Consider the following 27,914-nt stretch of genomic DNA (forward strand, 5'->3'; position numbering starts at 1 on the left):
CAAATAAGTAAAATCTTCTTCTTTTTTTTGTTTACTATTTGGCTAAATGAACAGAATTGCACATTTTGTATTCCTTTCTGCACAACTATTAATTTAGAAAAAACAACAACAATCATATCTGCAAATTATTAATTTTATTTGCAGGTCACAAGTAGTGACTTTTTTATTTTATTTTTTAAATCGAGCAGATGGCGGATGACCTTTATGAAACACCAACACAGTGTCAGCAAGTGAGTGTGTCATCTACTTTTCACTTCTTTTCCTTAATGGTGTTTCCAGTTGCTCAATGTGTAAGAAATGTTTTCAAAAAGGACTGAGTGAAGGCATTTTTGATCCTTAAAACAATGTTTTTAAGGGATTTGGGCTCTTAGCATAAATGTCCGTGAAACTAATGAATAATCACCATCATATTACTTAAAATATTGACTGGAATGGGAACTTTACTGTATGACTAGTTTGGTTTGACTACAATGCTTAAAATAACAAGTCTTCTATAGAAAATGAACTGCCCAGCCACCAATATTAGTCTTGGTGCAACAGAAAATCACAAGAAATGTGCTCCAAACTAAGAGACACTTGGTGTTTCTTGCAGTTGAATAAATTGGCTTTGGGACACCATTCCACAGAGCAACAGCTCTAAAAGGGTAGAAGAAAATGTTTGGAAGCGAGGATAAAAAAGAGGTCATTGTCCGAGAAAGGAAGCCATGGGATCATCAGGCCGGCAGCGTTTCATACGGAATGCCTCCATCTCCTCCTCTGTGGGGGCCTTCACTTCCTGCAGGCTGTGGTACGGCCTCTTCCTCTCGTCCACCTGCATCATTGCTTCCACATGCTTCACACGCTTGTCTTCTGCCTCCAGAGCCTGAGGGGAGCAAACCGGTCAGCCAACTCAAGAGCGCTCAAAACGTGCAAACACAAATAAGAAAGTCTCGGTCCGATATAGTTTCCATGTCCGCAAAAAATAAAAACAATTTTTAAAAAAGCATCAGATGATACCGGCTTCTATGTAAAATCTCAGATATGAACTACGATACAAGCAGTCCTGCAGCGTGTTTCTTTGTGCAAAGCCGGACAATGTCCTCCAAGAACCACACAAGTTTGATCTTTACCTGTACGTTAGTGAAGTCATTTACAAACCGTGAACATGTTCAGCTACAAGTTACTAGGAGCTACACTGCAAAAACTGAAATCTAAGTAAGATTAAATATCTCAAATAAGGGTGAAATGTGCTTATTTTCTGTCTGATGAGGTAATTATTCTACTAAGCAGATTTTTTGTTAGTGTTTTACTTGTTTTAGGTTTTTTGGTCCAAAATATTTCAGTAAGATATTACAGCTTGTTGCTGAGATTTTATTAGATTAGATAGATTAGATAGTACTTTATTTATTCCGTCAGGAGAGTTCCTTCAGGAAAATTACAATTTTCAGCACAATCCCATTCAAGATCAGACAAACATTACAGGGAGACAGAACAGGATCGCTGACGGGTCTGCCGGCTTCCAGCGCCCCTTACAAAAAAGATGACAGGTAAACAGGGACGGCGGGAGAGAAAAAAATAGAAGATTAAATTAAAATAAAAAATAAAAAAAAATAAAAATAATAAATATGACCTATATTGAGTAAAACATGCTTGAAACTAGAATATCAACTGTTGCTAAAATGTGCCATCAACACTCAAGTATAAAACTACTTTTTTAAAGTAATCATTTCTTATTTCATGCATGAAAAAAAAATCATGATTTTGACAGAATTGTGTCTCTTATTAAAACAGATGACAGCCAAATGGACTTTACTGTTTTATTCTCAATGAAACCATAGAAAATACGTACTCATATAGTAGTACAGTTGTTATTAGTGAGAATATACTTATTTTAATGTATTTTTTGGTTCATTGATGTTTGATGATTTTACTTGTTTTGGAAAGACTTGACAAGCCAAATGTTCCTGTTCTATTGGCGGATAATTTTGCTTAGTTCAAATAAAATACCTCTAATTTTTGTATTTTTTTCTTCTGGTTTTTGAGCAATAACTTTTTGCAGTGTAGCAGCTACACAACAACTGAGCACACAAACTGGACATAAGTAATGTCCTTAATTAAAGAATATTGCAATCTATAGTTGCATAATAAATACTGAAACAAAGTCTGAGGCAGAAATGTATTACAAAGTAGCCACTAAACATAAAAATAAAAGCATACATCCGAATGCATAAGGTTAGTGTTCTCTTTTCTAACATTCCACACTACAAAATAAAAGCCTGTACTTTTCTGGCTTAAAGTTAGCGTTTTTTATTCCTACTGTTGGTCTCTAACTAATTGTACTCAATCAGACCTTTTCTAACATTCCACTTTACAAAATAAGAAAAGTATGTACTATGACTCCTGCTGATATCGTATCATATTAACATCGGTATCGGCCAATACTCAAGGCTCCATTATCGGACTTGTTTCGGAAGTGAAAGAGTTGTATCGGGACACCCCAAACACAAGTAAACGCTTTTACCTTGTTCAGCTTCTCTTTCTTCTTCTCTTCATCCTCTGAATCGCTGCTGTCAGAGACAGGCTTCTTGTTCTTATTGTTCTTGTTATTCTTCCTTCTCTTCTTCTTCTTCTTTTTCTCTTTCATCTTTTCCTGATGCATCTGAGGGTCGAGACAGCGATTGAGACATTAAACCGGGTACACGCATCATAATAATACATTCATCAAGTAGGAGTGACCGATTATTTGGAATTGATGATAAAAATTGAGGAGACATAAGTGCACATTTATCCAGGGCATCTTCCACACGTAAAAAAATGTCAATCAACAGGAGTTTTGTTTGAAAGAATTCTGTGTCAACTACTTATTTTTTTAACATCACACTTTTGAATTTAGATTAGTCATGATTAATCACAGGTTATTTGTTTAAATTAACTTAAAAAATAACCCAATACTGTGACACAAAACAATTTCATTGTCCAAATTTCATATAGAAACTATTTTTAAATATTTTACTTGAATGCACTTGCTCAAAACAAGTTAACAGTTTAATCTAAAGTCCAATCAGGGTTCAATCTTTGCATTGATTTATGCCAGGGGTCGGCAAACCGCGGCTCCGGAGCCGCATGCGGCTCTTGGATCACTCTGATGTGGCTCAGCTGCATACTTGCCGACCTCCCCATTTTTCCGGGAGGTTTTCCGGATTTCAGTGCCTCTCCCAGAAATCTCCCCAGGATAACATTTTCAGATTTTCACCCAGACAACAATATCGAGGGCGTGCTGTGATGACAATGCTTTAAACGTTCTCTCGACCATGTCGTCGCGTCCGCTTTAATACTGTGCTATCTGAGTGCCGGCCCGCCACATCTAGTGTGCGGCTGCTGACTCAACGCGCAAGCGACTGCAAGGCATACTTGTTCAACAGCCATAGAGGTTACACTGATATAAACAACTTTAACACGCTTACTAATATGCGCCACAATGTGAACCCACACCAAACAACAATGACAAACACATTTTGGGAGAACATCCGCACTGTAACACAACATAAACACAACAGAACAAATACCCAGAATCCCATGCATCCCTAACTCTTCCGGGCTACATTATACACCCCACCCTGTGCGTCGGTTGCGGTGGGCAGGGTTGGGGGGACGGGGTTTGGTGGTAGCGGGGGTGAATAATGTAGCCCTGATGAGTTAGGGATACATGGGATTCTGGGTACAGTGCATGTTCTCCCGAAATGTGTTTGTCATTCTTGTTTGGTGTGGTCTCACAGTGTGGCGCATATTAGTAAGAGTGTTAAAGTTGTTTATATCACAACCCTCAGTGTAACCTGTATGGCTGTTGAGCAAGTATGCCTTGCAGTCACTTATGTGTGTCTGCAGAAGCCTTATACAACATGTGAATGGGCTGGTAAGCTGTTTGTTACGGTTGTAGAGGGCGCTAAACGCATTTTCATCATAGCACGCCTTTATTATTGTTGTTTGGGTGAAAACCAGCAGACAGTCGAGAGAATGGTTGCTCCTAAACTCGGTAGTCCCCCGGAAAAATTGAGATGGTTGGCAAATGATGATGTGGTCAAGCGGCATTCAAATAAAACTTGCGGGCCGCTATAATATTACATTTTCATATTAGGTGCGGGCCGCGTGTCTGAGACCCCTGGTTAATACATACCACAAAGCAAAAAAAAACTTTGTACGCTGTGTTTTTTCATTTTAAATTTCAAGAATCTTGTGGCTCTCATAGTTTTCTTTATTTTGTGAAACGGGTCAAAATGGCTCTTTGAGTGGTAAAGGTTGCCGACCCCTGATTTATGCATTGATCTGATCCCTGACCGCATAACAACCTGTGCATTAATCATATCAATCAAATATTAACAATCTGTGTATAAACATGATTAATGCAATATTTTTTTGTTATTAATTACAAGTTAACTCGGTTTTTTGACAGTCCTAATAAAAATACATTCAAAAGCTGCCATGTACATTATATATAACAGCTGATAGTAACCTTTATATAGATGCCTGGAGGGTGCTAACTTTCCAATGATTTTTAAGCATTATATTCAACGACACCACACAATTTATGCTCAATAAAACCAATAATTGTTGTAACCGCCATGTTGTTTGTATTGGCAGCCCTGTATAACGTCACAGGGAAATGGACAGTCGCATCCCAAATAGCGAAAATCAAGCACTTTAAAGCTTTTTTTAGGGATATTCCGGGAGGTGTAAAATTTTGAAAAAAACTTCGAAAAATAAAACAAGCCACTGGGAACTGATTTGTATTGTTTTTAACCCTTTTGAAATTGTGATAATGTTCCCCTTTAATTCTAAACATTTCTTCACAAAAAAAAATAAATCTTTAACATCAATATTTATGGAACATGTCCACAAAAAATCTAGCTGTCAATATTGCATTGTTGCATTTATTTTCACAGTTAATGAACATACATTCATATTTTGTTGAAGTATTATTCAATAAATGTATTTATAAAGGATTTTTGAATTGTTGCTATTTTTAGAATTTTTTTTTAAAAATCTCACGTACCACTTGGCATACCTTCAAGTACCCCCAGGAGTACACGTACCCCCATTTGAGAACCACTGCTTCAAGGTACCGTATTTTTCGGACTATAAGTCGCAGTCTTCTCCACAGTCCAGCGGGGGGTGAGACCCAGCCAAACAAAAACAAAAACAAAAAAACACTTTTTAAATTTTTTTTTATATAGTTTGGCCAAGTCTCACCCCCGGCCAAACTACAAAAAAAAAAACGCGACCTGTAGTCCAAAAAATACGGTACATGAATCATATTACATAAATATATTTTATCTGGAAAGAAGAGAGGACTTAAAAGCGGTGTCTTGAGAAATGCTTCAGTTATGTAAATTGTAGGTTTGGCACCAGTGTTCTCGGTTAAAATGTCATTGCAAAGATTTACAGTGGTCTAAGTTCCTTTACACAACAGGAACACTCTAGTGTTTTTAGGAATTTTCTTTTAAGTTTGGAACTGAACTCGGGGGCCGGTATGATGTCGTTACCGGGCCGGTTTTGGTCTGTGGGCCACCAGTATTCTGCTCAGTACAAAATGTATAAAAGAGTAAAACTACCATTGCATTGAAAACGATATTTCAAAACAGGGTAATTAATCGAATCATTGATTGTTAATTGAGTAGATAGTTGATCAAGGAAGTGTGTTGAAATAAAAAAAGTAAAAGGCATATCTTGCCTCAAGCAGGGTCTTGGGTTCCTCCTCTTCTTCCTCCTGTGGCTGGTCCATACCGTCTTCAAATGGAACACACTCTGCGTTGCTCTTTAATTGATGGGGAAAAAAAGAAAAAGTTACACAAAGTTGATGCGAACCAAGAAGCTCAGTGCTCACAATTCCAATCCCAGTGTCGCCTGTGCAGTAACTCTGCTTGACCATGGAGTGGCAGCACTTGTATCCCCAGAAGCCATCCTGCCAGTAGGAGCCCCAAATACACTGTGGAGGAGAGCTTTGTTGTCAATAAAGGAAGAAGCCAATCAGAGCAAGTGTGTTCGCTCCTTCTTACGGTGTGGTTGTTGATGAGTACGTCTTCTTCGTACTTGGAGCGAGCGATGGCTTTCTCGAGACCTTTCAACACAGCGCCGTGACGTGAGTACTCCACGTAGTCTTCAGTCTGAGCCAACAGCAGCTCTCGGGGGGGCGCGTCCAAGTGCTCCTGGCCTCCATACTAATAACGCACAAGGGGAAAAGTCAGCTGCTAAACCTGGTCTTTTGGGAGAAACAGTGGAACAAACATTTCCCACAGAGACATCCATCCATCCATCCATCATCTTCCGCTTATCCGAGGTCGGGTCGCGGGGGCAGCAGCCTAAGCAGGGAAGCCCAGACTTCCCTCTCCCCAGCCACTTCGTCTAGCTCTTCCCGGGGGATCCCGAGGCGTTCCCAGGCCAGCCGGGAGACATAGTCTTCCCAACGTGTCCTGGGTCTTCCCCGTGGCCTCCTACCAGCTGGACGTGCCCTAAACACATCCCTAGGGAGGCGTTCGGGTGGCATCCTGACCAGATGCCCGAACCACCTCATCTGGCTCCTCTCGATGTGGAGGAGCAGCGGCTTTACGTTGAGCTCCTCCCGGATGGCAGAGCTTCTCACCCTATCTCTAAGGGAGAGCCCCGCCACCCGGCGGAGGAAACTCATTTCGGCCGCTTGTACCCGTGATCTTATCCTTTCGGTCATGACCCAAAGCTCATGACCATAGGTGAGGATGGGAACGTAGATCGACCGGTAAATTGAGAGCTTTGCCTTCCGGCTCAGCTCCTTCTTCACCACAACGGATCGATACAACGTCCGCATTACTGAAGACGCCGCACCGATCCGCCTGTCGATCTCACGATCCACTCTTCCCCCACTCGTGAACAAGACTCCTAGGTACTTGAACTCCTCCACTTGGGGCAGGGTCTCCTCCCCAACCCGGAGATGGCACTCCACCCTTTTCCGGGCGAGAACCATGGACTCGGACTTGGAGGTGCTGATTCTCATTCCGGTCGCTTCACACTCGGCTGCGAACCGATCCAGTGAGAGCTGAAGATCCCGGCCAGATGAAGCCATCAGGACTACATCATCTGCAAAAAGCAGAGACCTAATCCCGTGGCCACCAAACCGGAACCCCTCAACGCCTTGACTGCGCCTAGAAATTCTGTCCATAAAAGTTATGAACAGAATCGGTGACAAAGGACAGCCTTGGCGGAGTCCAACCTTCACTGGAAACGTGTCCGACTTACTGCCAGCAATGCGGACCAAGCTCTGACACTGATCATACAGGGAGCGGACCGCCACAATAAGACATTCCGATACCCCATACTCTCTGAGCACTCCCCACAGGACTTCCCGAGGGACACGGTCGAATGCCTTCTCCAAGTCCACAAAGCACATGTAGACTGGTTGGGCAAACTCCCATGCACCCTCAAGAACCCTGCTGAGAGTATAGAGCTGGTCCACAGTTCCACGACCAGGACGAAAACCACACTGTTCCTCCTGAATCCGAGGTTCAACTATCCGGCGAAGCCTCCTCTCCAGTACACCTGAATAAACCTTACCGGGAAGGCTGAGGAGTGTGATCCCACGATAGTTGGAACACACCCTCCGGTCCCCCTTCTTAAAGAGAGGGACCACCACCCCGGTCTGCCAATCCAGAGGTACCGCCCCCGATGTCCACGCGATGCTGCAGAGTCTTGTCAACCAAGACAGCCCCACAGCATCCAGAGCCTTAAGGAACTCCGGGCGGATCTCATCCACCCCCGGGGCCTTGCCGCCGAGGAGCTTTTTAACTACCTCAGCGACCTCAGCCCCAGAAATAGGAGAGTCCACTACAGATTCCCCAGGCACCGCTTCCTCAAAGAAAGACGTGTTGGTGGGATTGAGGAGGTCTTCGAAGTATTCCCTCCACCGATCCACAACATCCGCAGTCGAAGTCAGCAGAACACCATCCGCACCATACACGGTGTTGATAGTGCACTGCTTCCCCTTCCTGAGGCGCCGTATGGTGGTCCAGAATCGCTTCGAAGCCGTCCGGAAGTCGTTTTCCATGGCTTCCCCGAACTCTTCCCATGTCCGAGTTTTTGCCTCCGCGACCGCTGAAGCTGCACACCGCTTGGCCCGTCGGTACCCGTCCACTGCCTCCGGAGTCCTATGAGCCAAAAGAACCCGATAGGACTCCTTCTTCAGCTTGACGGCATCCCTCACTGCTGGTGTCCACCAAAGGGTTCTGGGATTACCGCCACGACAGGCACCAACAACCTTGCGGCCACAGCTCCAATCAGCCGCCTCGACAATAGAGGTTCGGAACATGGTCCACTCGGACTCAATGTCCCGCACCTCCCTCGTGACATGTTCAAAGTTCTCCCGGAGGTGTGAATTGAAACTCTCTCTGACAGGAGACTCTGCCAGACGTTCCCAGCAGACCCTCACAATGCGCTTGGGCCTGCCAGGTCTGTCCGGCATCCTCCCCCACCATCGCAGCCAACTCACCACCAGGTGGTGATCGGTAGAAAGCTCCGCCCCTCTCTTCACCCGAGTGTCCAAAACATAAGGCCGCAAATCCGATGACACAACTACAAAGTCGATCATGGAACTGCGGCCTAGGGTGTCCTGGTGCCAAGTGCACATATGGACACCCTTATGTTTGAACATGGTGTTTGTTATCGACAAACTGTGACGAGCACAAAAGTCCAATAACAAAACACCACTCGGGTTTAGATCCGGGCGACCATTCTTCCCAATCACGCCTCTCCAGGTTTCACTGTCGTTGCCAACATGAGCGTTGAAGTCTCCCAGTAGGACAAGGGAATCACCCGGAGGAGCACTTTCCAGTACTCCCTCGAGTGTACCCAAAAAGGGTGGGTATTCTGAACTGCTGTTTGGTGCGTAAGCACAAACAACAGTCAGGACCCGTCCCCCCACCCGAAGGCGAAGGGAAGCTACCCTCTCGTCCACTGGGTTGAACTCAAACGTACAGGCTTTGAGCCGGGGGGCAACCAGAATTGCCACCCCAGCCCGTCGCCTCTCACTGCCGGCAACGCCAGAGTGGAAGAGGGTCCAGTCCCTCTCGAGAGAACTGGTTCCAGAGCCCTTGCTGTGCGTCGAGGTGAGTCCGACTATATCCAGCCGGAACTTCTCTACCTCGCGCACTAGCTCAGGCTCCTTCCCCCCCAGTGAGGTGACGTTCCACGTCCCAAGAGCTAGCTTCTGTAGCCGAGGATCGGACCGCCAAGTGCCCTGCCTTCGGCTGCCGCCCAGCTCACAATGCACCCGACCTCTATGGCCCCTCCTATGAGTGGTGAGCCCATTGGAGGGATGACCCACGTTGCCTCTTCGGGCTGTGCCCGGCCGGGCCCCATGGGAACAGGCCCGACCACCAGGCGCTCGCCATCGTGCCCCAACTCCGGGCCTGGCTCCAGAGCGGGGCCCCGGTGACCCACGTCCGGGCGAGGGAAATCTGGGTTCATTTCGTTGTAATTCCATAGAAGTCTTTGAGCTGCTCTTTGTCTGATCACTCACCTAGGACCTGTTTGTCTTGGGAGACCCTACCAGGGGGCATGAAAACCCCCAGACAACATAGCTCCTAGGATCATTGGGACACGCAAACTCCTCTACCACGGTAAGGTAGCAGCTCAGAGAGGAGCCCACAGAGACAATACAAACTAAATAAATTAGCAAGTGACAATTAGAGAGAAGCTTTCCGGAAATGACAAACCTCAGGTAAAATTGTTTTTTATTTTGATAAAGATGTTAACTTCATCGTTTTTGTTTAGCAACGTTTGCGTGAACAAGTGTAGTGCACAACAGTAGCAATGTCGTATCAGCACTAGCGATCAAACTGCTCAGTCAGCATTAATACCGCTGATGAGTTCGATGTGAAAAAATAGTAGTTCAAGAGTAACTTAAATGACATTTTAAAGCGTATGCCGAAAACGATATTGGATAACGACATTTTTGTTTGATCTTGAATGGGATTGTGCTGAAAATTGTAATTTTCCTGAAGGAACTCCATCCATCCATCTTCTTCCGCTTATCCGAGGTCGGGTCGCGGGGGTAGCAGCCTAAGCAGGGAAGCCCAGACTTCCCTCTCCCCAGCCACTTCGTCTAGCTCTTCCCGGGGGATCCCGAGGCGTTCCCAGGCCAGCCGGGAGACATAGTCTTCCCAACGTGTCCTGGGTCTTCCCCGTGGCCTCCTACCGGTTGGACGTGCCCTTAACACCTCCCTAGGGAGGCGTTAGGGTGGCATCCTGACCAGATGCCCGAACCACTTCATCTGGCTCCTCTCGATGTGAAGGAGCAGCGGCTTTACTTTGAGTTCCTCCCGGATGACAGAGCTTCTCACCCTATCTCTAAGGGAGAGACCCAAACTCATTTGGGCCGCTTGTACCCGTGATCTTGTCCTTTCGGTCATGACCCAAAGCTCATGACCATAGGTGAGGATGGGAACGTAGATCGACCGGTAAATTGAGAGCTTTGCCTTTCGGCTCAGCTCCTTCTTCACCACAACGGATCGGTACAACGTCTGCATTACTGAAGACGCCGCACCGATCCGCCTGTCGATCTCACGATCCACTCTTCCCTCACTCGTGAACAAGACTCCTAGGTACTTGAACTCCTCCACTTGGGGCAGGGTCTCCTCCCCAACCCGGAGATGGCACTCCACCCTTTTCCGGGCGAGAACCAAGGACTCGGACTTGGAGGTGCTGATTCTCTGAAGGAACTCTCCGGACGGAATAAATAAAGTACTATCTAATCTAATCTAATTGCATAACTTTTGGAGAGTTGCTTTGCAAAGATGAAATAAGTGCTCAATGCAGAAATATACATAGAATGTAGTCAAAATAAAGTTGTAGTTGTATTTTTCTTTTGAATATGGTTGGAAATGCACTGTGCAAACAATTATTTTTAAGAAGAAGACACACATGTATGTTGGAAAAACAAACTTGCTTGGTTTGACTTGTAATAAAGTGAGACAACAGCCTGGTGTGATGTTCCCACCAGTGTTCTGTACTTACCCTCTCCAGGATGCTCTCCCTCTGTTGCTCTTTAAAGTCCTCCTTCTTGACCTTAAAGGACCGGTGAAGCAGCTCTAGCTTGGTGGGGTCGGCCTGTAGATGCGCCTCAGAGCCCCTCTCGTAGGCTTCCCAAGCAAACACTGGAAGTAGATGGGATTGATTACCTCAAGCTAAACAGCAAAAGCTAATTCAGAGTCTTTTCGCTCTTATGGCAACATGGCCACAGCTTTTTATTATTTTATTTGCACTATAAAGTTATTTGTGGCTTACTTTGGGTCTGAGCCATGGTTATGGTGTCTCCAGAATAGCGGGCAAAGTTGTCCCCAGCATACCCCACTCTGTCAAAAAAAAAATAACACAATGTCCATAGATATTAACTGAAGGAAAAGTGGAACATACCTTTTAAAAACGTATTGAGTACATATATTGCTTGGAAAAAAATACAACAAAAACCACTGGGTGTGAGTTTTCCTTGCCCTTATGTGGGCTCTACCGAGGATGTTGTTGTGGTTTGTGCAGCACTTTGAGACACTAGTGATTTAAGGCTATATAAATAATCATTGATTGATTGATTGATTGATACAGTAGGGTAGTTTAATGAAGTGATATAACAAGCTCCCTCTTCAGTTCCTGGAGCCCCAACATGGGGCCCTCCACGCTCAGAACCCCCGGGGATCGAGGCGGGACACACACCACTGCAACTCAAGGCAGTCCTGGACCAACTCTTGCTTGGTCATGTTCCACAGGCTCTCCATACGGCACGGTAAGTCCCACTGGAGAAACTCCTCGCCGGCTTTAAAACCGCAACAAGACACTGTGACATCATGAGGTGAACCGGGCCCCGATTAGTGCACCATTGCATACTACACTGTATCAAATGTAGGTTCAAAAAATAATTCTGAGGCTTTAATTAGTTTCTTAATCCAAATTGATTCTGAAATAACCTGATGCACCATATTCAGATTTATTGAAATACGTCATTGATTCTGTTTATAACATTTATGGACAGAATCTTCCGATCTAACAAAGGTCTTAACTCATTCTCCTTCTATAGTAGAAGCATTTAAGTCTCATCTTAAAACTCATCTGTATACTCTAGCCTTTAAATAGACCTCCTTTTTAGACCAGTTGATCTGCCGCTTCTTTTCTTTCTCCTATGTCCCCCCCTCCCTTGTGGAGGGGGTCCGGTCCGATGACCATGGATGAAGTACTGACTGTCCAGAGTCGAGACCCAGGATGGACCGCTCGTCGGGACCCAGGATGGACCGCTCGTCGGGACCCAGGACGGACCGCTCGCCTGTATCGGTTGGGGACATCTCTACGCTGCTGATCCGCTTGAGATGGTTTCCTGTGGACGGGACTCTCACTGCTGTCTTGGAGCCACTATGGATTGAACTTTCACAGTATCATGTTAGACCCGTCGACATCCATTGCTTTCGGTCCCCTAGAGGGGGGGGGGTTGCCCACATCTGAGGTCCTCTCCAAGGTTTCTCATAGTCAGCATTGTCACTGGCGTCCCACTGAATGTGAATTCTCCCTGCCCACTGGGTGTGAGTTTTCCTTGCCCTTTTGTGGGTTCTTCCGAGGATGTTGTAGTCGTAATGATTTGTGCAGTCCTTTGAGACATTTGTGATTTGGGGCTATATAAATAAACATTGATTGATTGATTGGTTCTATGTCACATCAATATGGAATGCACTCCCAACAGGTGGAAAAGAAAGTGCATCTCTATCCTCCTTCAAAACCGCACTAAAAGAACACCTCCAGTCAACTATAACCCTAGCCTAACAATGCCCCCCCACCACATCCCACCTTCCTGGATTGTAGATAATCAAATGTAAATAATCGAATGCATATACTTGTTCTTATGCTTTCTGAGCTCGTTATGTTCACTGCTCGCTGTAAATATCCTACCAAGTCGGACCTACACTGTTACTATGTCCATCTCTCAGATGATACAATTGTTGACTGAAGTGATGACAACAACAAAACCTAACCCCCTCCACCATGAAATGATTTACGTGGACCCCGACTTAAACAAGTTGAAAAACGTATTCAAGTGTTACCATTTAGTGGTCAATTGTACGGAGTATGTACTGTACTGTGCAATCTACTAATAAAAATTTTAATCAATCAATCAATTAATCAATCAAAACATCCCACCCCTCGGATTGTAAATAATGTAAATAATTCAATGTATATACTCTGATGATTAACTTGTGTGATGACTGTATTTTGCTGATAGTATATAATTGTACCATGAATTGATTAACGTGGACCCCGACTTAAACAAGTTAAACAACTTATCCGGGTGTTACCATTTAGTGCTCATTTGTACGGAATATGTACTGTACTGTGCAATCTACTAATAAAAAAATCAACCAATCAATCAATCATCTCTAGGCGGAGTCAGGGCATTGAGGAGATAGTCTGGTGGCTGATTAGCTCTCTGCTTTTTGCAGATGTGTTCCTGCTGCCTTCATCTGACCAGGATCTTCCGCTCTCACTGGATCGGTTCACAGCTGAGTGTGAAGCGGCTGGGATGAGAATCAACACCTCCAAGTTCGAGTCCGTGACTCTCGCCCAGAAAAGGTTGGAGTCCCATCTGCGGGTTGAGGAGGAGATCTTCCCCCAAGTGCACGGGCTCAAGTACTTTGGGAGTCTTTTTCATGAGTGAGGGAAGAGTGGATTGTGAGATTGACAATGATCTGGACTCTGCATCAGTCCGTAGCGATGAAGGAGTGAAGAAGCTCTTAATTTACCGATTGATCTATGTTCCCATCCTCACCTATGGTCATGAGATTTAGGTTATGACCGGATCACAGGAACAAGCGGCCAAAATAAGTTTCCTCCGCCGGGTGGCGGGGCTCTCTCCCTTAGAGATAGGGTGAGAAGCTCTGTCATTCAGGAGGAGCTCAGAGTAAAGCTGCTAGTTCTCCACATCGAGAGGAGCCAGATGAGGTGGCTCGGGCATTTAGTCATTATGCCCCCATGATGCTTGTTTAGGGCACGTCTGACCTGTAGGAGACCACGGGGAAGACCCAGGACACGGCGGAGAGACTATATCTCCCAGCTGGTAATGGCAACGCCACGGGATCCCTCAAAAAGAGCAAAAGTAGCTGGGGAGAGGGAAGTCTGGGGCTCTCTGTTTAAGGAAGAAAATTGATGAATGGAAAAGTTTCAGCATCGACAAATTCAAAGATGCGTTATCCTTTGTACCTAATATATTAGTCGACTAAAATGTTGAGGAATTTTGTCGACGAAAACTAGAATAAAACTAAATCAATTTAGATTACTAAAATGACTCAAACTGAAAGATTTTTGTGTCAAAAGACTATGACTAAAACTAAATTAAAAAGTCAAAATTAACACAATATCTACCTATTCCGAATCATGATAACAAGACACCTGTTGATTGGAGTAAGCATTGTCCTGGAGTAAGGACAAATTGGAAGAAGCTGACAGCCGTTCAAGGTACCTCAAAGCTGCCACGAATGATCAAAGCTGTGGGCACGCAGACTTTCATGATTTTGGACTAAATCGCAAACTGGACAACATCTCGGAGATACCGTCTGCTCTGCATGGCAAAGTATGATGAATTTCAGGACAAAAAATAGCCAATTAAAGTGAAAAGTTAAAAATAGTTTTTGATCGCTTAAATACAAACATTCTAATCTGTATCATTTTTCCTGGCTGCAAGTGACCTGATTGCTTCGAGATTCCCTTAAGAAGACAGTCCGGCGAAGACGCTAAAAACTCTTTCCCTGTCTCTCATGGACATACACCTGTTGTTTGTTGACTTTTGTTGGACTGACTGGCTGTGTTATCGCGTTTGCGAGATCACCAAGGTCGAGGAATAGACGCCTCCAAGGAAAATGCATGCCACACACACACACACACACACACACACACACACACACACACACACACACACACTGGCTTCACCCCACATGGTAGGACGGAAAACGGAGCACTGCTCCTGGTGGCGATAGCCTCCTCGTTGCAAGTCCTGTTGTAATATGTATATGTGCTTTGCTTGAGGGTTATTTCCTGGTCCCTAAAAACGAAGTTTTTTCCATCTGTCGATAAAAACTAATGCTAGGAAGTTAGACTAGAAGTTTTGGGGAGGATCCAACAACGTTCACTGTGGCATTAGCTACGCCCACCCTGCGGTGCGTAATTATGTTTGCAATTTAAAGCATAACACAAAAGGCGAGTAACACCTCGTATCTTAAAATATTCGTAAGTTGAGGTAGCCGCTCTACATGGAAATGAAGTCTACTAACTTACTCGTCTGGGTTCATGCCTGTGCTGGAGTACGGGTTCTCTCTCATTGCTCGCGTCTTTGGATCGTAGTAGGCAGAGTTTGGATCCAGGTTCCTCAAGTACTGTGGGAAAAAGGAATTAAGATTTAAAGGCTGACACGTTAGGGTAATTTTACCTTCAAAACGGTGTGCTGATACGGAGTGTAAACATGATAAATAGTGTTCTTGCGCCGGCATATAGAGATAATTACTGGGTGTCTGAAGAAGATTGGTTGAAAATAACAATACATTGATGATGAGAAAGATGGTGCAAACAGTTGCCATAGTGACAATGACGGAAACACTAAACCTACTTTAGCTGTGTCTTCTCTGATACGCAAATTCCTGACGGTGATTCTTCTCTTGGAGTCAAAGTTCTGACCCGGCATGTCGATATCATCTGCGTATTTGTCTTCATCCTCGTCCTCGCTGTCATGTTCGCGCTCCTGCATATAAAACATCATCAAATATGGTTTTCATAGGTAGCCTAGTTTATTATCTTGCTCCAGGCACGAAGGAAGTCTTACGGATTGGTCCAGTTTTCCTGAAGCCAACTCATCCTGAAGCTTATGAGCCTTTAGTGTCCTTTTGGCCTGAAAGAATACCACATAAAACATCAAAAATGTCAAAGTAGAGTTTTTTTTTTTCCATTTTCTACCGCTTATTCCCTTTCAGGGTTGCGGGGGGCGCTGGCGCCTATCTCAGCTACAATCGGGCGGAAGGCAGGGTACACCCTGGACAAGTCGCCACCTCATCGCAGGGCCAACACAGATAGACAGACAACATTCACACTCACATTCACACACTAGGGCCAATTTAGTGTTGCCAATTAACCTATCCCCAGGTGCATGTCTTTGGAAGTGGGAGGAAGCCGGAGTACCTGGAGGGAACCCACGCATTCACGGGGAGAACATGCAAACTCCACACAGAAAGATCCCGAGCCTGGATTTGAACCCAGGACTGCAGGACCTTCGTATTGTGAGGCAGACGCACTAACCCCTCTGCCACCGTGAAGCCCTCAAAGTAGAGTTGAGTTTTACAAACCAGTAAACAGTTAATCACATCCATCCATCCATTTTCTATCGCTTATTCCCTTTGAGGTCGCGGGGGGCGCTGGTGCCTATCTCAGCTACAATCGGGCGGAAGGCGGTGTACACCCTGGACAAGTCGCCACCTCATCGCAGGGCCAACACAGATAGAAAGACAACATTCACACTCACATTCAACATACCGAAAATAACTGGTGAACTACACAAACTGGGATCTACGATTTTGGTGTCAACACTCGAATTTCTTTTTTTTTCTACTAAAGAAGATTAATTAAAACTCAAATGCTTTAAATTAACTATTTAATCTAACTAATACAATTATTAATGAACTAAACTATTCATTTAAGGATGAATGTGGACCCAGCATCTCTTTTGATTTAGTCAAAGGGCGTCCAAAGTGCGCCCTAGCTCAATTTCAAATGGCCCTGGGCACATACAAAAAAAAAAACCAACAAAACAAAATAAAAAGTATACCGTAAAGAGAGAAACTTAAATGATGATTAAAATAATATGCTTATTTAACAATGGGTCAAAACTGCCAACTTAAATTTAATTTCACCTGCATAAAAAAACTACAAAAAACGTTAATGAATGTGCTAATTGCATGCTAAAAACTCACTTGATACTTTCAGTCCTGTCATTAAAATGAATCATATTCACCATAGAAACATTGTAAAAAAACTGGTTGTTTGCCCAATACAAACAATATATTTAGCCAACTCTAGAGCTTTTAATACTACCTTTATATTGTGATAGAGCATGTCGATGACACATTCTAGCCGTGTCAGCAAATTTGACAGCAACAAGCGAACAAACGTGTCGTCAACGCAATGTAACATTTTTCCTAGTACCTCCATGGTGCAAAGCCACTTTTATGTCAGCAATCCTCACCTCTATGGTGGCAAATAAATAATTTTTCTTGAAAGTATCATTAGCATTGAAGGAGGAGAAATAGTTAAACATGCCACACTACACACTGTGGATAAGCTAACAGCAAGCTGTAGTGAAGTGAAGTGAATTATATTTATATAGCGCTTTTTCTCTAGTGACTCAAATCACTTTACATAGTGAAACCCAATATCTAAGTTACAATCAAACCAGTGTGGGTGGCACTGGAAGCAGGTGGGTAAAGTGTCTTGCCGAAGGACACAACAGCAGTGACTAGGTTGGCAGAAGCGGGAATTGAACATGCAACCCTCAAGTTGCTGGCACGGCCACTCTACCAACTGAGTTAAACCGCCCAGCTGTAAAGAGGAATGTAAACAAAAGGTATGCGGGTTTATACAAATATCAACAATAACGGTACAAGGCATAATATGGTCAATACTACAGTAGTTAGATTATTCGTCAAAAATATATCTTCTCGTTTTTGTTATTGTTTACAAAACAAACTTGGGGGCTTTAAGGGCAAACATCAACATATTTACATCAGAAGCCAGCAGTAGGAAATAATTTAAATATTTAATTGACATTGTTAACCCGGCACTCTGATAATAAATGTGATCAAAAATGGAAAAGGTTAATGATCTTGAAATTTTGAAATACAAGCATCAGCATTGGTATGACTAACACTGTCTCTGTAACTACTTCGTATTTGATCCATACCCAAATATGTAGTATCGTCCAAAACTAATTTAAAGTATCAAACAGAAGAAAAGTTGTTTTTTACATTTTTAACATAAGTGAAGATAAAAAAATGTTGCAACGGAAAGTAACCAGATATTAACAGTAAATTAGCAGGTAAATTCATAACAGTTTTGAAAAACTAACCAGAAATTACTCAATATTTTACGGGATATGTCAGCAGACAAATTAGGAACATTTGTACCTCGTTTTGAAATGGTTCTAATATCTTTTATATACCAAATAACATATTGCGATGTATATCGTTATTGCAAAATACATACATACATAGATTTCAGGCCATAACGCTCATCCCCTACAGAAATGCCAATACCATTTCGTGTAGTTCAATGTGTGTGTTACATGTAGAGCTGATAAAAAAAATGATAAATGATAAATGATATTTTCTACCTTCAAGGTACTCAAAGCGCTTTGACACTACTTCCACATTCACCCATTCACACACTGATGGAGGGAGCTGCCATGCAAGGCGCTAACCAGCACCCATCAGGAGCAAGGGTGAAGTGTCTTGCTCAGGACACAACGGACGTGACGAGGTTGGTACTAGGTGGGTATTGAACCAGGGACCCTTGGATTGCACACGGCCACTCTACCACTGCGCCACTGCGCCACGCCAAAAAGGTTTATTTTTAGAGCGTTAGAACAAGAACATTCTTTGATGGAATGTCCCATATACATCTTCTTAGCATATATAAAGGTGCTGGTTTTAGCTTGTTCCCAAAATCCATCCATATTCCATCCATCTTCTTCCGCTTATCCGAGGTCGGGTCGCGGGGGCAACAGCCTAAGCAGGGAAACCCAGACTTCCCTCTCCCCAGCCACTTCGTCTAGCTCTTCCCTGGGGATCCCAAGGCGTTCCCAGGCCAGCCGGGAGACATAGTCTTCCCAACGTGTCCTGGGTCTTCCCCGTGGCCTCCTACCGGTTGGACGTGCCCTAAACACCTCCCTAGGGAGGCGTTCGGGTGGCATCCTGACCAGATGCCCGAACCACCTCATCTGGCTCCTCTCCATGTGGAGGAGCAACGGCTTTACTAAGGGAGAGCCCGGCCATTTCGGCCGCTTGTACCCGTGATCTTATCCTTTCGGTCATGACCCAAAGCTCATGACCATAGGTGAGGATGGGAACGTAGATCGACCGGTAAATTGAGAGCTTTGCCTTCCGGCTCAGCTCCTTCTTCACCACAACGGATCGGTACAACGTCCGCATTACTGAAGACGCCGCACCGATCCGCCTGTCGATCTCACGATCCACTCTTCCCTCACTCGTGAACAACTCGTGTTCCCAAAATTTAAATATTAAATATACACCTGCATCTTCTAAACTCTCTTTAGAAAGGTTGCACACTTGGGATGTGAATCTTTCAGCGATCCTTTTGGGGTAAAGATTCCAATCAGAATAGATTCTCTATTCAAAATGATTCTTTATTTAAAAAGCAAAATTTTTTTAATAACATTGGATGTGAGTTCTATGATTAACTACATTCCTCCATAAAATAGACAAATGGCTCTGATCAATTTTTATATTACTTAAAAGAAAACCGTTTTTGTTTAATAAAATGTTTCCCAAACATTTAATAGTCAAGCACAAAATAGGCAACAAGAGAAGTATACTTTTCTGAAGTAAATATGTTCAGTGTTTATAAAAATCTACATCAACATATGCTTGAGTAAGTGGACAGGACATATTAAAAAAAAAAAAATACCGGGACAAATAAAAAAAAATTAAAAAATTGTAAATTTCTAAATCGAATTTTGATTTTTTTAATCGATTAAGAATTGTTACAAATAAGAATCGCGATTAATCTGAAAATATATATTTTTGACACCCCTATTGTACACCATGGATTTAGTCAGTCTTTAATGTAGTAATCACCAGAAAACCACAAACATTACTTAAAAGAATACACATACGGGAACTGTGCAATGATACAAATTGTTGCAGTTTAAGAAGAATACTTGGACTTTTTGGTGTCAGGATTATAAACTCTATGGTGCAGTGGACTTTATTAATTTGACTGCTTACCAGATCTACTTTGGCGTACTCCTCCACGATGCGTTGGTGTTCCTCAGGGTCGTAGCCATTCCAGCGATCTCGCTTTCCATCGTAGTCCAGGTGGAGTTGGATCTGAGAATGTTCATCCGGTGCGATGCGGGTGCCCGTGAATTTAGCCCCGACTTTTCTGGGGCGCTGAGAACAAAAATGGTACAAACTCAAAAGTCACGATCAATCAATAGGCGACCCGGACCTTGTTTTGTTTTCTTCTACCTCCAAGCAGTCCTTTTTCTTGTGCGTCATTGCGCCACAGTTTTCACAGGCACCCTTACGGTATTTAGTAGTAACGTTGTTCTGTGTAGAGGAGTGGAGCAAATTAGTTCAGCTGAAGTTCTTTCTTTTTTTTTTAAGTGCATCTGGAAAGTATTCACAGCGCTTCACTTTTTCCACATTTGTTATGTTATTATTTCAATATGGAATGAATTCATTGTTGTCCTGAAAATTCTACATATTTTCTATTGTAAGGACTCTGGCTTGTTAGTGATTCCCAAAACCCAAAAAAAGTCTGCGGGCTATAGAGCGTTTTCCGTTCGGGCTCCAGTACTCTGGAATGCCCTCCCGGTAACAGTTCGAGATGCTACCTCAGTAGAAGCATTTAAGTCTCACCTTAAAACTCATTTGTATACTCTAGCCTTTAAATAGACTCCCTTTTTAGACCAGTTGATCTGCCGTTTCTTTTCTTTTTCTTCTATGTCCCACTCTCCCTTGTGGAGGGGGTCCGGTCCGATCCGGTGGCCATGTACTGCTTGCCTGTGTATCGGCTGGGGACATCTCTGCGCTGCTGATCCGCCTCCGCTTGGGATGGTTTCCTGCTGGCTCCGCTGTGAACGGGACTCTCGCTGCTGTGTTGGATCCGCTTTGGACTGGACTCTCGCGACTGTGTTGGATCCATTGTGGATTTAACTTTCACAGTATCATGTTAGACCCGCTCGACATCCATTGCTTTCCTCCTCTCCAAGGTTCTCATAGTCATCATTGTCACCGACGTCCCACTGGGTGTGAGTTTTCCTTGCCCTTATGTGGGCCCACCGAGGATGTCGTGGTGGTTTGTGCAGCCCTTTGAGACACTAGTGATTTAGGGCTATATAAGTAAACATTGATTGATTGATTGATATTTAGTAAAATAAACAAATCACATGTGCATAAGCATTAACAGCATTTTCTCAATACGTTATTGATGCACCTTTGGCATCATTTGCAGTGTCAAGTCTTTTTGAATACGATGCCACAACCTTGGCACACTTACCTTTGGGCAGTTTCGCCCATTCCTCTTTGCAGCATCTTTCAAGCTCCATCAGTTTGGATGGGAAGATCAGTTTTCATCCAGGATGTCTCTGTAAATTGCTGATTTCATCTTTCCCTCTATCCTGATTAGTCTCCCGGTTCCTGCCGCTGAAAGACGTCGCCACAGCATGGTGCTGCCACCACCAAGCTGCACTATAGGGATGGTGATGAGCAGTGCCTGGTTTACTCCAAATACGATGCCTGGCATTCCCGCCAAATACTTCAATATTTGACTCATCAGACCAGAGAATTGTGTTTCTCATGGTCTGAGAGTACTAACAAAATGGCTTCCGTCTGGTCACTATACCGTACAGGCCTGATTGGTGGATAGCTGCAGAGGTGATCTTCCTTCCGGAAGTCTCTCACCTCTCCACAGAGGAATGCTGTAGCTCTGACAGAGTGACCATCAGGTTCTTGGTCACCTCCCTGACTAGACTAAGATGAAAGCAGCAATGTACAGCGACCTCCTGGATGAAAACCAACACTTCCCATCCAATCTGATGGAGCTTGAGAGGTGCTGCAAAAAGGAAGGGGTGAAACTACCCAAAGATAGGTGTGCCAAGCTTGTGACATCGTATTCAAAAAGACTTGAGGCTTTAATTGGTACCAAAGCTGCATCAACAAAGTATTGACTGATGGTATTTGTGTACATGTAATTTTTTTATTTTCAATACATTTTCAAACATTTTTATGAAAACGTTTCGCATGGTAATTCTAGTTTATTGTCTTCAAACAATGAATTGATTCCATTTTGGAATAAGGCTGTAACATAACTGTAGATTCCTAAAGTAGCTTTAAGCTTGACGCTCCTCTACTATCACATTCACTCCGCTTGCTGCGGCAACAACAAAACAAAACTCCAGACGTTCTTCTTCGTTTGTATGGTTTACTTGTGATCTTAATAATTCAAAACATAAAACAGTCACGATGTGGGAACAAATGAATGACAAAATAAAAACAGCTTGTTGCAGTACGAGTTAGAAAAGGTATGAATGAGAATAAGTATGAGTGAGGTCAAAAAACTGTGTGGCCCGATTCCACCGCAACTGACTGCCATTACCCATGACACCTTGCGTCCAAAAACCCCCTTACCACACAGATCCTTCCGCCATATATGCAATTAGAACAGTTACGTCATCAAATCATTTTGACAAATGTAATAATTACAATTAAAGTGAGCTTTATATATTTACTCTAAGCATTCAATATATCAATTTTCTTATCATACAAATAAAGTAAATAGTCCCCTTTTGGCTGAATAAACATAAAGCACCTTCCATAAAATGTAAATGAACTTAAACAGTATTTAGGCTCCTACAATAACGAAACATGGAAAAAGTGAAGCACTGTGAATACTTTTTGGATGCACTATTATCTTTACAATCTAATCAAATTTTAAGAGTAACTTTTATCTCACCTCTTGCACTCCTCTTTTATACCATTCTCCAATGGCAGAAAACTCCTCCTGAATTTCAAACTGTGGTCTTTGATGTTTAAGTGTAGGTCTTTTGGATGGGTCGATATACCACGGCACTGAGGAAATATACTGGGGGATGTGTGGGTTTATGTCTCTGAAAAATGAGTGACACAAAAAAAACAAGACAAAGAGATTTAGTTTTGTACAAAGCACGGTGAACTTGTACTGTGCATCTTGGTTGAAAATAAAGTATATCTGTATGTGGAATTCAATCATGGAATGGATTAAGCATAGCAATCAAACGATGTACTAACTCTTCAAACTTAAAGTGTTTACAAAGTACAAAGATGAACCATGACAAACCTGAATGTATTTCATCCATTCATCCATTCTCAAAATAATCTTACTTATCACAACATATGAAACATAACTTACTTCACCAAATATTTTTTAAATTTTTTTATTGTGATTACTTAACGGAGTATATTGTGAATAAATTGAGAACAGGACGTGAACGAATGTTTTAGCAACTGTTATGTAAAAGAAAAGGGGTAGGATTAAATAAGCTCTGCTTCTTCTTCCTACTCTTTTTCGAACATGTTAAAAAGAGAAACTGGAAATTGTGATGCATCATGTTGTATGCTTGCATGTTCCAAATAAACTCAAACTCAAAATGTTATAAAAAAAACAATGTAATATGTCTGCTAAGACACTGTTTTTCAACATGTGAGACAGGCCTCCCCTGGGAGGCGCCCAGAACACTCCAGGCGAGATGTAGCAGATTGAGAAAATAAAGAAAAGCATGCATTTCACAGCCTGTTAGCATAACTTGAGTTGCTAGCGGGGTGTATAAAAAAAGTCAGGAAGTGTCATGAATACAAAGGATTCTGGGTATTTGTTGTGTTGCGTTTATGTTGTGTTACTGTGAGGATGTTCTCCCGAAATGTGTTTGTCGTTCTTAATTGGTGTGGCTTCACAGCGTGGCGCATATTACTAAGAGTGTTAATTTTTTTTATATCACAACCATTAGTATACTCTGTGTACACACAGTCGTGTGCGTGTTGCCGCGGAAGCCACACACAACATGATGCTGGACTGACAAACAGATCGTACATGTTGTAGTAGGCGACAAAGCCAATGACTTCATAGCACGCCCTAATACTTATTATCTGGGCGACTGCCGGCAGTCATTCAGGAGAATAATAGCGTCTCTTATTGTCTTCTTCGCTCTATGACACGGGTCTTAAATGGCTCTTTGAATGGCAAAGGATACCGATCACAGAACCATGCATATCAAATATTTCCGGATGGTTCAACCGCCACCCGCCCAAATCTAATTAAAAGCTATTTTTTCGTCATGTCAAGCGCCCGACCCGCGGTTTATCCGCGGACTCCGCGGATGAGACCGCAAACCGCGCATCTCTACCGCCCAAGTAAACTGACAATCAACCTGCACTAGAACTTTCGTTTAATAATTGCTAAAGCGATGCAATATTAACCCTTGTGTAATGTTCATATTGTTGTTACTCAGCCAGCCTTTGTGGGTCTGATGGACCCGTTGCATTTTGCGGCTTTTAATGCCTCACAATCAAACCCTTTTAAGTTAAAATATTGAAAAGATTTTACTTTATCCCAATAAACATCTGTTGGGTTTCTGGAGAAATCACTGAATGCACATGACCTTGGATTCCTCAGGCGGTACTGCATCAAAAAGCAACATCAGTGTGTAAAGGATATCACCACATGGGCTCAGGAACACTTCAGAAAACCACTGTCAGTAATTGGGATACGATGTTTACCTTATCCCAATAAACATCTGTTCAGTATTTAAACATATAGGGACGGCGTGGCGCAGTGGGAGAGTGGCCGTGCGCAACCCGAGGGTCCCTGGTTCAATCCCTACCTAGTACCAACCTCGTCCTGAGCAAGGGCGGCATGGCGTAGTGGGTAGAGCGGCCGTGCCAGAAACCTGAAGGTTGCAGGTTCGCTTCCCACCTATTGACATCCAAAAAAGCGCTGCCGTTGTGTCCTTGGGCAGGACACTTCACCCTTGCCCCCGGTGCCGCTCACATTGGTGAATGAATGATGAATGAATGATTGGTGGTGGTCGGAGGGGCCATAGGCGCAAACTGGCAGCCACGCTTCCGTCAGTCTACCCCAGGGCAGCTGTGGCAACAGATGTAGCTTACCACCACCAGGTGTGAATGAATGATGGGTTTCCACTTCTCTGTGAGCGCTTTGAGTATCTAATAATAGAAGTGAAGTGAATTATATTTATATAGCGCTTTTCTCAAGTGATTCAAAGCGCTTTTATAGTGACACCCAATATCTAAGTTACATTTAAACCAGTGTGGGTGGCACTGGGAGCAGGTGGGTAAAGTGTCTTGCCCAAGGACACAACGACAGTAACTAGGATGGCACAAGCGGGAATCGAACCTGCAACCCTCAAGTTGCTGGCACGGCCACTCTACCAACCGAGCTACGCCGCCCGCGATATAAATCTAATCCATCATTATTATTATTATTACCCTTGCATGGCAGCTCCCTCCATCAGTGTGTGTGAATGGGTAAATGTGGAAGTAGTGTCAAAGCGCTTTGAGTACCTTGAAGGTAGAAAAGCGCTATACAAGTACAACCCATAAAAGTGTTTGATTGTGAGGCATTAAAAGCCACAAAATGCAACGGGTCCATCAGACCCACAAACGCTGGCTTTGTAACAATATGAACGTTGCACGGAAAAGTTCTCTGCCAGTTTCTGCATCCCACAGGGATTCTTCTTTTGTGTTTCTGCACACAAGGTTCCCATACACTGTTTGTCAACACTGTCTGCTCTCATTTTCTCGCACAAATTTGACCCTCTGATGCATCTTATATGTACTAGAAATGTGAGGGGTGGGATGTATGGTGTGTGGTCATTAAATATACATTCTGAAATATTTTCTAAGGGGGACCGGAGGGTGTGTTCAAACTATCGTGGGATCACACTCCTCAGCCTTCCCGGTAAGGTTTATTCAGGTGTACTGGAGAGGAGGCTACGCCGGATAGTTGAACCTCGGACCCAGGAGGAACAGTGTGGTTTTCGTCCTGGTCGTGGAACTGTGGACCAGCTCTATACTCTCGGCAGGGTTCTTGAGGGTGCATGGGAGTTTGCCCAACCAGTCTACATGTGCTTTGTGGACTTGGAGAAGGCATTCGACCGTGTCCCTCGGGAAGTCCTGTGGGGAGTGCTCAGAGAGTATGGGGTACCGGACTGTCTGATTATGGCGGTCCGCTCCCCGTATGATCAGTGTCAGAGCTTGGTCCGCATTGCTGGCAGTAAGTCGGACACATTTCCAGTGAGGGTTGGACTCCGCCAAGGCTGTCCTTTGTCACCCATTCTGTTTATGGACAGAATTTCTAGGCGCAGTCAAGGCGTTGAGGGGTTCCGGTTTGGTGACCGCAGGATTAGGTCTCTGCTTTTTGCAGATGATGTGGTCCTGATGGCTTCATCTGGCCGGGATCTTCAGCTCTCACTGGATCGGTTCGCAGCCGAATGTGAAGCGACCGGAATGAGAATCAGCACCTCCAAGTCCGAGTCCATGGTTCTCGCCCGGAAAAGGGTGGAGTGCCATCTCCGGGTTGGGGAGGAGACCCTGCCCCAAGTGGAGGAGTTCAAGTACTTAGGAGTCTTGTTCACGAGTGGGGGAAGAGTGGATCGTGAGATCGACAGGCGGATCGGTGCGGCGTCTTCAGTAATGCGAACGTTGTATCGATCCGTTGTGGTGAAGAAGGAGCTGAGCCGGAAGGCAAAGCTCTCAATTTACCGGTCGATCTACGTTCCCATCCTCACCTATGGTCATGAGCTTTGGGTCATGACCGAAAGGATAAGATCACGGGTACAAGCGGCCCAAATGAGTTTGGGTCTCTCCCTTAGAGATAGGGTGAGAAGCTCTGCCATCCGGGAGGAACTCAAAGTAAAGCCGCTGCTCCTCCACATGGAGAGGAGCCAGATGAGGTGGTTCGGGCATCTGGTCAGGATGCCACCCGAACGCCTCCCTAGGGAGGTGTTTAGGGCACGTCCAGTCGGCAGGAGGCCACGGGGAAGACCAAGGACACATTGGGAAGACTATGTCTCCCGGCTGGCCTGGGAACGCCTCGGGATCCCCCGGGAAGAGCTAGACGAAGTGGCTGGTGAGAGGGAAGTCTGGGCTTCCCTGCTTAGGCTGCTGCCCCCGCGACCCGACCTCGGATAAGCGGAAGATGATGGATGGATGGATGGATTTCTTCACAGAAAATGAGCCAAAGTCAGTGAGTCTCAGTTTGAAAATTAATTAATAGTATAATTTTTTCCTTTTTATAAAAAATTAAAATGGGTCCCACAGACTCAAACACCACACAAGGGATAAAAAAAAAACAATCATTAATGGAGTATATTTAACTTAAATCTCAAACTTACTTGCCCTCTTCGTCCACCTCAGCCGGAGCGTTTCCCAGCTTTCTCTGCTCCTCCAGCTCCTTCTTCTTCCTCCAGTCTTCCCGGGTCATCTTTTTGGGCTCGTCCAGGCCCGCATTGCCCTCCGCGTTACCCTGACTGTCGTTACTCGGACTCTGCGCATCCATGACTCAAACTGCCGCAGAAAACAACGTTACGTTTCCTCCAGAAACACTTCTGCTAAACACAGAGACGAGTTGGAGCGGCTATATTTAATACGTCGTTACGTTTTGATGAAGAAACAAAAAACGGGTTACCTGAACAATATATAACCTCGTGTTAAGGTTATTCTTCTGTCAAAAGTAAAATAAACAAGGCGAGTTACACTAGCGACGCCATTTTAAAAAAAATATTTACAATTACGTCACAGGTATCTTCTTCTGTGGTGAGGAAATTAAAAGATGAAGGGCGACATCTAGTGGATGCAGTGATGAAGTTCGGCTACTGCTCTGCTGGAAGAGCTCCAAACATCCATCCATCCATTTTCTACTGCTTATTCCCTTTTGGGGTCGCTGAAGGCGGGGTACACCCTGGACAAGTCGCCACCTCACTCCAAGCAAATAATACATTTTAAACAATTGTAAATATCGCATTTTATATAAAGATTTAATTGAAAACCGTCTCAAAAAAAGATGTGCACAAAGCAGTTATATTAAAATGTAAAAAGAAAAAAAAA

General features: G+C 43.9%; 1 protein-coding gene across 1 annotated transcript; it reads right to left on the bottom strand.

Moving 5' to 3' along the window:
• Positions 1 to 115: 115 nt before the first annotated feature.
• Positions 116 to 27,606, bottom strand: slu7 (SLU7 homolog, splicing factor). Its single transcript, XM_061899764.1, has 14 exons — positions 27,203 to 27,606; positions 22,768 to 22,921; positions 20,280 to 20,360; positions 20,037 to 20,201; positions 15,848 to 15,913; positions 15,635 to 15,766; positions 15,307 to 15,404; positions 11,287 to 11,354; positions 11,017 to 11,156; positions 6,033 to 6,194; positions 5,861 to 5,962; positions 5,714 to 5,791; positions 2,501 to 2,644; positions 116 to 862 (listed from the first exon to the last, which is right to left on the bottom strand). The coding sequence occupies exons 1-14, from the start codon at positions 27,364 to 27,366 to the stop codon at positions 683 to 685; spliced, it is 1,734 nt and encodes a 577-aa protein (XP_061755748.1). The 5' UTR covers positions 27,367 to 27,606; the 3' UTR covers positions 116 to 682.
• Between the last annotated feature and the right edge of the window lie 308 nt (positions 27,607 to 27,914).

This window comes from Nerophis ophidion, linkage group LG05, assembly GCF_033978795.1.
Source record: "Nerophis ophidion isolate RoL-2023_Sa linkage group LG05, RoL_Noph_v1.0, whole genome shotgun sequence".
NCBI lineage: Eukaryota > Metazoa > Chordata > Actinopteri > Syngnathiformes > Syngnathidae > Nerophis > Nerophis ophidion.